Genomic DNA, 10,621 nt, shown 5'->3' with positions numbered 1-10,621 from the left:
GAGTTGTTGCTATTCCTTTCTTCGATCTCCTGTTGAGTTTGTAGGTGTTCAGAATGGTTTGATCCCTATCCAGCTGAATTCCTGAGAGGAGACGAAATCCAGGTCTCCTACTCCTCCGCCATCTTGCTCCGCCCCCCTCATTATGGTGATTTTTGAAAGCATCTTGAAACTTGCCAATATCATGTTCACCCATTGACTAGATTGGGAAGAATTCCACTGTAACTTAACTCAAGCCAAGTTATTTAACCTCTCTGCATCAAAATCCTTCATCTGTAAAATGAAGGAGTTGGACTATGCAAAGTATAAAACCTCTTGGAATTATAAAGATCTATCTAAAGAGAATTATGACATGCAATGTTCATTCACATCACACAGTATGTAATTATATCTGTAGATCTGTGGCTCTTTTTACTGATCTCTTTCCTTTCTCCCTCTCTCTCTCCCTCCCCCTCTCCCCTCTCTGTCTTTGCCTCCCTCCCTCTCTCTCCCACTCTCTCCCCTTCTTTCTTTCTTCTTCCCTTTCTCTCCCTCCCTTCCTGTCTTCCTCCCTCTCTCTCTCTCTCTCTCTCTCTGCCTTCTCTTCTTTACTGCTTTCCTGCAATATTTTCTTATCAAAAAGAGCATTAAATTGACCTAAAACTGCTCCAGCGTCCTAGTAATCCAGGTGGCCATGGTTCTCAGCAATGTTGCACTGACCCTGGATGCCACAGGCTTGACCAAGTGTAGAAATTGGCCTGACAGGAGTCACAGAGGGAAAATGCCTGAAGTTGTCCTGAGATCTCTGTTCCCAGAAACCTTGTCTATGAATGGAAAAACTGGCCGGGGGGCTTGGAAAGAAGGACTGCAGACATTGTTTCTAGGGGCATGCAGTGGCTCTCTGCCTCCTTGGCACACAATGATATGGGATGGTCTTAAATAGCGTTCGTTCACTTGCTTGTTTACAGGTACACCTTTGTGGACTATAAAGCAACTACAACTGTAAATACCCTAAAGAAGTATAATTTGAGAGTCATGAAAGCCCCCTCCCCTTCACATATTCTCCAAATAGCCCTCTTGTGGTCCCCGTAAATACTGCCTTTTCTGGCTACATCTGTAAAAATCCAAACATGAGGAGGAATAAGGACCTCAGGTCTTTTGTATTGTTAATTTCGGTGAGCTTACTTTTTCAAACCCTTTGTTTAAATTAAAGACAAAACTAAGGGGGTGCCTGGGTGGCTCAGTTGGTTAAGCCTTGGACTCTTGATTTTGGCTCAGGTGGTGATCTCAAGGTCGTGAGATCCAGCCCCTGCCTCGGGCTCCCCACTCAATGAGGAGTCTGCTTTTCTCCTTCTCCCTCTCCCTCTGCCCCTCCCCCTGCTCCTGGGCATGTGCTCTCTCTCCCCCATCAATCAATCAATCAATCAATCAATCAATCAATCTTTAAAACACAACAATGACAACGAACTATGAAAAGTGGATTATTTGACCTGTCTACAGCATTTGAACAAGACCCTAATGTCTTTGCTACCATTAGGCTTTTTACCATAGGCTTCCAGATTACCACACAGGAGATTTTCTCTTACCTCCTCTTCCTCATTTGCTGTTTCTTCCTCTTTCCCAAGACTTCTTAGTTTTGGAGGAATCCAGGGCCTGGTCCTCAGTCTTCCTCTCTTCTCCACCTAAACTTTCTTCCTTGCCACTTTACAATATACATCTCAGAGTACAGAGTACTTTTTTTTTTAACCCTCTTTGTAAATAAGGTAGAAAAGCATAGTATTTAGTACATGTTTCTCAATCTCACTATTGACATTTAAGGCCAGGTAGGTCTTTGTCGTAGGGGCTATCCTGTGCCTTGCAGGATGATTAGCGGTATCCTTGGCCATACCCACTAGCTGCTAGTAGCACCTCCCCAGGTGTGACAACTAGAACTATTTCCAAACATTGTCAGATGTCCCCCCCATAAACCACTGATTCAGAATAACTTGGTGTAAAACACAAAAATCCTTTAATAGTGCAAATTATAAGCCTTTGACTTAATTTAACCAATTCAATATTTTTTTTTATTTTTTTAAAGATTTATTTATTTATTTGAGAGAGCAAGAATGAGAGAATGAGAGAGAGAGTACATGAGAGGGGGGAGGGTTAGAGGGAGAAGCAGGCTCCTCACCAAGCAGGGACCCCGATGCAGGACTCCATCCAGGGACTCCAGGATCACAACCTGAGCCGAAGGCAGTCGCTCAACCAACTGAGCCACCCAGGCGCCCCAATATTTTTTAATATTTATATCTCTTAAAATCTTTGGACTCTGAACAACAGCCACAAAAGAGTGAACAATAGAATCTATAAGCCAAGTTCTGTCTCTTGGATAAAATAAGCTTGTGCCAAGTAGGAAACACAAGAAAGTGAATTTCATTTTGTATTCAGCCCTACACCATTATTGGCTAAAAAACATGCACATGATCTTGCCTTTCAAGTGCAGTAAACAATATCCTAAATTAAGATTCATGGTTGGCTCTGCCACTTCTTGCTAATTGCATCCTGCTGAGAAAACTAAGGCTTGGAGGGGTTAATTTGCCCAAAGCTCTGCTAATTAGCCAAATCATTTACTTCTCAGTTCGTACCTCTAAGAATCAGAGATAATTTAGGTGAATTGTCACTACAAATTGTAAAGCTCTTAACACCTGTAAGTTTGTATTGTTATAGGTATTCAGAGATGAAAGAAGTAGAAGATGAATATGGTTTGTGGAGGTCTTCAGCTCAGATTGCCAAACCTGTCTCTGGCAGCTCCTTTTTGCCCACACAAGCCTATTTTCTTAACATGAAAAAAAAGCAGGTCTTCTTCCTTCTGTCTCCCTCCTTTCCCCTCAACATTTTTGCTCAAGTATCTAGCAGTCATTAAATTAAACCATCATTTTAATGAATTAATTTTAAATTAGAAAATACATAGGCTTGACGAAACATGGGCTAATAAAACTATGCCCCAGTCCCACTTTTGACCCCAGCTTTGCTTCCCAGATTTAACCACTAGTAACTGATATTTTATGTCTTTTTGGAAGTTTCCTCTCCATATGCAACTATATATTTACATTTGTAAACGTATGTGTGTTTCGTATGTATCCAGACTTCGAACAATTTAAAAATTGCACCTTTTATGTTTAAATCACATTGCATCTTAGAGATCTTTTCACATCAGCACATTTGAATTTGCCACATTATATTTTACAGCTGCAGAGTATCTCTATACTAAGACTGTACCATAATTTATCTGATCAGTTTACTATTGATGACTAAATAGTTTCTACTTTTTGGCTATTACAATATTGCAATGAATAGGTTTGATGATGTTTTATTATTATTGCTTTCTTTTGATGACAAGTGTTCTGGACCTTAATTTTTTCCTTTAAAAAAGTAAAGTTTGATTGTTGAGGATTATGTTATTATTGAATAAATAGGCCAAATAGAATAAACACAAAGCAATATATATTTTAAAAATTTGAAAAGTGCTTTATTATTTCCTGATAGTCAATAAGAGCAGAAAGAAATTAGCAGAAAACTTGGCAGGGTCAGTGTTTCAAGAATGTGTTTAAAAAATAGTTCCCAAGGTGAAATGAGCTTTGGAATTTCAGCATTCTATAGCTCAGTGACAATTTACTGATGAGGGCACATCTATCAGTACTTATTCTCAAAAATTTTTTTAAGTAGTGTTGGGTCACTCTACATGAGTTAGAATTAATCTTTGAAAATGCATGGATATAATTGAAACTGGGCAATGAAAAATGATGAAGAGAAGTGCCCTGGTACTTTTTCTGTTGTTCCTGAAGATAGTTCACTGTTTCTTTTGAGCTTCTTCTTCTTCTTCTTCTTTTTTTAATCTCCATCATATTGCCATTTGAAAAACACGGTAGTCTCATCACTTACAACCTTACCTGTCAGACTGGATACAATCATCTCAGTACCTTGAAGAACTGTGTAACATGTCTTTTATTACACACTGATCAATGGAAGCAGATGTATTGGGGAATATGATCCCATCTGGTATTCCAGAAGTGGAGCCTTTGCTTCCCAAAGAATTATTTTAAATTTAAGAGGAAAGACAAAAAATAAGTCCATATTTCCATCACTATATAATACATTTGTTCTTCAGCCTTTAGAAAATGAGATGTATATCCTTTGGTGCTTGTTTGTTTTTATTTTTAATGATTGATAAAATGCATATTTATTGGGATTTAAATCGTCTTTAAAGAGGACCAGTTCTAATTGGCAGAAAAGCATAATAATGTACTTCTTATTGTTGCATAATTGCCTTTACAAAATCATCCCATAAAAATACTCATTATAAACTTAGCATTCAAAAAAAAAGTCGTTAACTTGGAAATAAAATTATAATTACAATTATAAAGCTTTGCGGCGATTCTGTTAGGAGGGTTGAATGCTAATTTGCACAGTTTAAGCTTCTAATTTAATATTAGGTGAAAACATGATAATTATCTGAAGGGACGCACAGAAGAGGTTAAGGGTTGCGATGTTAAAAAAGTTTCCCTTCTGTTGTGTGATCACAATGGATTCGAAAGTAATATAGAGAGAATTCCCTGTGCATGAAAACAGGTCTTTATTTGGGTCGGCCCTAGAGCGATGTCTGTTCTTCTGTGCCGTCACAGCCCGGGAGCAAACTGAACAGCCGCGATGCCTAGACTTTTTGAGCGGGGCGCGGGCTGGGCTGTGTACCAACAGCCTTGTCAACTGCAGACGGAACTGCAGCATCTCTTCCTGCAGTAGCGCGTTAGCCATTGGCTCCTAGGTGACACGTGACTGATAGAGCCGTTTCTGTGTCTTTTCTCGCCCGTCTGTGTGCAGGGCACTGATAGGCCAGGCTGATGCGCAGGCAATTTATCATCTTGATCTCCCACTGAGTCAGGGAGCTCTCCTGTCACCAGTATTGATTTCAGAGGATGGACTAAATTTCCTAGGATTTCCATTAAGAATTAAGAAAAAAGCTCTAAGCACGCAGGGTAGCCAGACAGACATGGATATGAGATGGCACTGTGAAAACTCGCAGGTAGCTTCTTCTCTCACAGCCGGTGCTCAGCACAGCTTAGAACTGCAGCATGCAGGGTTTAAGATACCAGAAGCCTAAGAACAATAATAATGAAAATAAGAATAAACTCTTTTGGATAAACTAATTTTAAGATTTATGTTACAATATTTATTTTTGGAAATTGCATGTCAAATTTATGCACGCTCTATTTGAAATGTAGAAAGGTTGCTTTAATTTTTTAATGTCCTTAAACCCTGAGCATGGTTGCTTCTAGTTTTGTTTGCTGCTTTTTGTGAGCTTCAGAGTTTTTTTAGCATGCTTGTGGCAAAAACAACCAAGAATTTTGTGTGTGTGTATATATATGTATATATGTAGTAAGTTGGTTCAAGTAAAAGCATGAATAAAAGCTGCTTTCAATACTTGCCAGACTGCTTTATTATTGTTAATGACTTGGTGACAATTTTGCCTAAATATGCTTAGATTCTGACCATGCATGCTTTTGCGGCAGAGTGGGCTTTCGTGGAGAATTTGTAAAGCTGGAATGCCTGAATTAGATGTATGTTTGGTACAACAGAAAATGTATTAGTGGTCAACGATTAAACCTGATTAACTAATGGAAATATTTCACGATGGTAAGATTTAAATAAGATTTACTTACACTAATTACTTCTGCTTTCTGAAAAAATGCATGCCTGGGATTAATGAAAGTGTTGATATTTTTTAAATATAAATTTTGATTACTTCAAAGATAGTAAGATTTTAATTTTTAAAAATGCATCGAGGTAAAAGAATTTTGAAATATATATATTTTTAATGTTAGCCGAGGAAAGGATTCTAAAACTGCTGTCTGTGTATGCGAGAGATTATGTGCATGTTCGTGTGTGTGAATTCTTTGGGGAATTGTTTGATACCTTCCTAGCTAAGTCCTTATTCTTGTGAAGAGGGAAAGAGCCTTGGCATTCAAATATTTCCTAGGCCCCTGGGAATTAGAGCCAGCAGAAGCAAGAGTGTGGCCAGATGGGATTGGCATGCTTGGCAGTGAGTGGAGACAATAGGTGGGGGCGGAGCAGATGGAGAACAGAAGGGATTGCACATCAGAAAAGGGGAGCCGGGAGGGGAAGAGTCCGCCTAATAGTGAAGGAAGCCTGCCCTTTCTTTTCAAGGGAACTCCTGGTTGCATCTTCCTTTAATTATGAGATAGAATGTCACGTCTGTTGTAACAAATATTTTTCATTAAACTAGGCAGCCCCTGCTTCATAGAGTAGGCATAGAGTAGGGAAGAAATCTCATGAATAGAAGTTGCTTTGCCGGATTATAAATGGTGTGTTGTCTGTTTGTTGTTGTTCATAATCTTTTTCTCTTTGCCTGTAAAGGAAAAGTAGGAGCAAAATTAAAATGAAGCTATTGTATGATTTGAGTTGGTGGTATCTAAATATAAATGTGGCAGTAACTACTAAACTTATATACCAGACCTTAGATGATTCAAGCATCTGTAAGGTTTGCTAACTTTTTTCCTTGTAAGCTTTCAATTCTGAAAATATTAAGAGCCCATGCTGATTAATCTACTATTATTTTACTTCCGGCTTATAAATAGATGTTCATTTCTAGAATAACTTTGAATGGCTTATTTAAGTATTTGTTGATTTTATCATGAAGCTTGGGAGCTTTACCAATGCCCAGTTCAAATTCTGAAATGAAATTAATCTCTCAGAATCCTCTATCAAACTTTCTGTCACCCACCTGCCCAAAGAACTGGGCACAGTCTTTACTCAGAAAGGCCATAAGACTGGGAAAATAAATGAAAATCAATTTACTTCTAAATTCTGTAATTTTAATAATTCTTCCAAAATTTTAAGGTGAACTTAGACACAATTTCCAGTCCTGAATACAAGTGAATTTGACCAAAGTCATGCTGCCAAAATCTACCAATAAAACACAACTTTTAAAGGTTTAAATATACATCTTCTGATCCATGGGTCACCTACAGCTCACTTAATCATGTGGTTGGTGGACCTTGTATATGGAGAGAATTTCCACTCTCCGAAGGAAATTTTGCTGTGTTGCATGTCTCTCTTGACTTACCTTTTCAACCTTGGCTTGACAGAGAACTCTGACCTATTTCAGAGAATGAAGCCTTTACCTTTGACACCTTGAGGTATTCAAGATAATTTACTCTGACCATTGATACTAATTTCCCCAGAGTTGAAGAATTAAGCCAGTTTCTTATACTTTATGCAGTCCTTTTCCTCCTTGCCCTTTTCTTAGAAATTGATGAAAGTGTCCATTAAGCAGCAGACATTCTTCATTTGGCAAATTCCAACTCATGTTTTCAGGAAGAAATAGAGCCTGCAGACAGAACTTTGGACAGATGTTTATAATTTGGAGGGTTGACTGGTGTTCCTTAAGTAAGATGACCCATTGAGAAAGAATGAACATTTTCACTGACTGCACAATCAACGTTGCCTAATAGGCTGAGAGCCACATTCTCCTTCCAGGCAAAGTGGGATGAAACTAGGAGAGTGCTGAAGTGGTATTAAATGGCTGGTCAAAATTGCATTTGGGCTCAACTGCCAAACAAATTTCTCACCAAGACATTAACCAGGGAAATGCTTACATATTTACATAGTAATTAGTGATGTAGCATTGCATATTAAGGATGTTTTGGGTAGTTACGATGAAATGTTACTGTCTGTGTGCCTTCCATATGCTCCTTTAATTTATGGAATGTGCTCATCCCACAGCATCTGCGTGCATTTATAAACTACAAGTGCAGTCAATTAACTATATGATGGATGCAGTAGGCAGAATGCTAATTGATGGGAAAAGCCCTCTTGGCTTACACTTTTTAGTTTTCAAATGGGGGGGAAAAAAGATGTAGCCCGGGACTTTCAACCTTTGTCTGTATTAAGTTTCAGTGTTTTGAGGACTAAGCTTACCCTCTGCCCATTTGGAAAATAACACATTTGAAACAAGATTTCTTCCCAGTCAAAATTAGTGTTCTTAATTCCAGTGTTCACGAGCACTAGCAAAATTCATAGGTGAACAGTGTTAGTGGATATTTAATTTTACTTGGACCAAGTGGTACCTTTTATTATTCAGTCTTCTTCATTTCCCATTTCCTCTCCTTCCTGTCTTTTATTTCTCTGCTGGTTTACCTGTCATTTGTGGACTCAAACACCATTTGCTCCAGACTGCAATTTTACTGAACAACAAGCTATGTATAAACTCAGCAAAGCATAATGACACCAAGTTCTGCTTTATACATTTTTGTGTATATTTAGGCTTTCAATTTCTTTGACTTCTACTAAGGTTACCATATTGACCTGGGAAGATTGGTTTTACTTTCTGCCACCTTATGTACATTCACTTGACAGATGATACTTGAATCTCCTGAAGACTCCCTTCTCTCATCACTCTGGTACGGAGAATGGAGCCAAGCGCAGTAATATCTAGTAGAAAAGCAATTTCCAGGATATCCACTAACAACTGTTTCTTGTAATAGAAAATTACAAACCCACGGGTATCTCTAGTTTCCCTTAGCACATTAAGACAATATGAGTCCAAACTGCATAATAACCAGGAAAAAGCAAAAATATAGGAGATATTTTTTATTTTGTGACATAAATTATGAGCGATTATCACTATACATTCCCGTTTGCTCCTCAGATTTTTACCTTCATTTGAATTCCCTTGATTAAGCATTAGTAACTCTCCCAGGACTATTTTCCAAAATCACATGTTTTTGTTTTCATTGTTGTGGGGGCTGTGTATGTGTGTGTATATAAAATTTTAATTTATTTTTTCAAATTCCAGTGGAGTTAACATATATGGTCATACTGGTATCAGGTGTCAACAACTCTAAGTATTACGCCGTGTGCATTATGATCAATGTGCTCCTAATCCCCTTCACTTCTACCCATCCTACCGCCCACCTCCCCTCTGACCACCACCAGTTTGTTCTCTATAGTTAAGAGTCTGTTTTTTGGTTTATCTCTTTTTTCTTTGTTCATTTGTTTTGTTTCTTAAATTCCACAGATGAGTGAAATCATATGGTATTTGTCTTTCTTTGATCACTTATTTCACTTAGCATTATACCCTTTAGATCCATCCATGTTGTTACAAATGGCAAGATTTCACTTTTTTATGTCTGAGTAATATTCCATTGTATGTATATTTGCATGTGTGTGTATAAATATATGTGTGTGTGTTGTGTGTATATATGTATGTGTTGTGAATATATATATGTTGTTGTTTATATTTTTTGATACTGCATGTGAAGCCACATTGTAATTATTTTCTTGATAACAGAAAGACTCAAATACTTTTCTTACTCTTTTCCCACAACTGTAATATAGTGGTAAGAATGACTTGAATGTTATCTTAGGGGACCAAAAGAAATTAGTCTCCTAAAGAAATCTGTATGTTCTCATCTTTGTTTCCACTGCTTCTTTATTAAAACACAATGCGTTTTGTAGGATACCATAATCTCGATTCTCAGCATATTTCAGACTTTTGACCAAAAATAGGGTTATATAAGTTCACAGCCTAGATTTACTGGTAACTTCATAGATAAAGTGGGGGTTTAATGCTATGGGGAAATGCCTTCACCTGTCTGATCTTTTCACATTTTTCAGATTGAAAACTCTGCTAGAGCTTCAAAGACAATGCCTTCCCAATCAATTGTCCAGTGAAATGAATTTGCTAATGATAAAAAATATTTATTATATATACAAAAAATTGATTACATATATAAATACTATGTATATATAATAAAGTATGCATTATATATACAAAACTAAAACTATCTTTTGACTTCGAAATATTACTGTTTTATTGTCAAATCAGTATTACATAGAGTTTTGATTCTTTTTAAAAGCTCTGTATTTTGGAGTTGCATGGGTATAGCCTTAGGTGTCCAATTCTCAATTACTCATGTGTGAACTGTCTACATAATGGGTCACCTTGCATGACTAGATGTGCTTTCTACACCATTTATCTTCCCACTGGCTTAAAAATCATCATTTTCAATTACATATCATGACTTCTCTTAATTAGCACAGCTAGATTTGAGTGGATCTATTCATTAGGTTTATAGTAGGACTACAAGCTTTTCAGAGTTGAATGTAATACGTGTCTGTATAAAAACACTGCTAAATATTTAGCTGCTAAATAATAGGTTTAAAGGATACATATAACAAACTAGAAATTCTGGGAGGAACAGTTACTCCTAGGTTTGTCAGCAGTTTTCTTAGCCTTCAAGAAGTGTATTATCTCTTTCCAGAATATTGACAATTATATAATCAATTATCTCAGTGGTTTTTTTGTACATTTGATAGTTAAGATCTGTTAAGATATCTACTGGTTGATTGATCTATACCAAAACTGCTAGATGTGATGGGTGCCTCAGAGGAAAATAAGATATCTCTTGCCTTAAAAGTCCAGTTGAGGAGTCAGGACAAACACACATAAAACTAGAGTACTGAAAGCTGAACTATTTTACCCTATAGTATCGATTGATGAACACATATTTGCTGCACATCTGCCATATACTTCATGGTAGTTTGGAGAAAGGAGAGGTCACTATGGGTTAAGCAGATGCATGGATGT

General features: G+C 37.3%; 1 protein-coding gene across 18 annotated transcripts in view; it reads left to right on the top strand.

Annotated features, from left to right (window-relative positions):
• The window catches only part of NRXN1 (neurexin 1), a 1,086,089-nt gene that overhangs the window by 1,025,822 nt on the left and 49,646 nt on the right, over positions 1 to 10,621 (top strand). The window contains exon 1 of one of the 18 annotated variants that reach the window (XM_081833549.1): positions 4,547 to 5,035. The exons of the other annotated variants lie outside the window; for them this stretch is intronic. Coding sequence (XP_081689675.1) covers positions 5,003 to 5,035 — 33 coding nt within the window. The 5' untranslated portion in view covers positions 4,547 to 5,002. Of the gene's footprint in view, positions 1 to 4,546; positions 5,036 to 10,621 lie in introns of those variants that run through there. 18 annotated transcript variants of the gene reach the window in all.

Source organism: Leptonychotes weddellii, chromosome 10 (assembly GCF_054177405.1).
Source record: "Leptonychotes weddellii isolate Sample4059 chromosome 10, ASM5417740v2, whole genome shotgun sequence".
NCBI lineage: Eukaryota > Metazoa > Chordata > Mammalia > Carnivora > Phocidae > Leptonychotes > Leptonychotes weddellii.
Note: the sequence above shows the minus strand (reverse complement) of the source record. Positions and strands in the feature narration are given on the sequence as shown.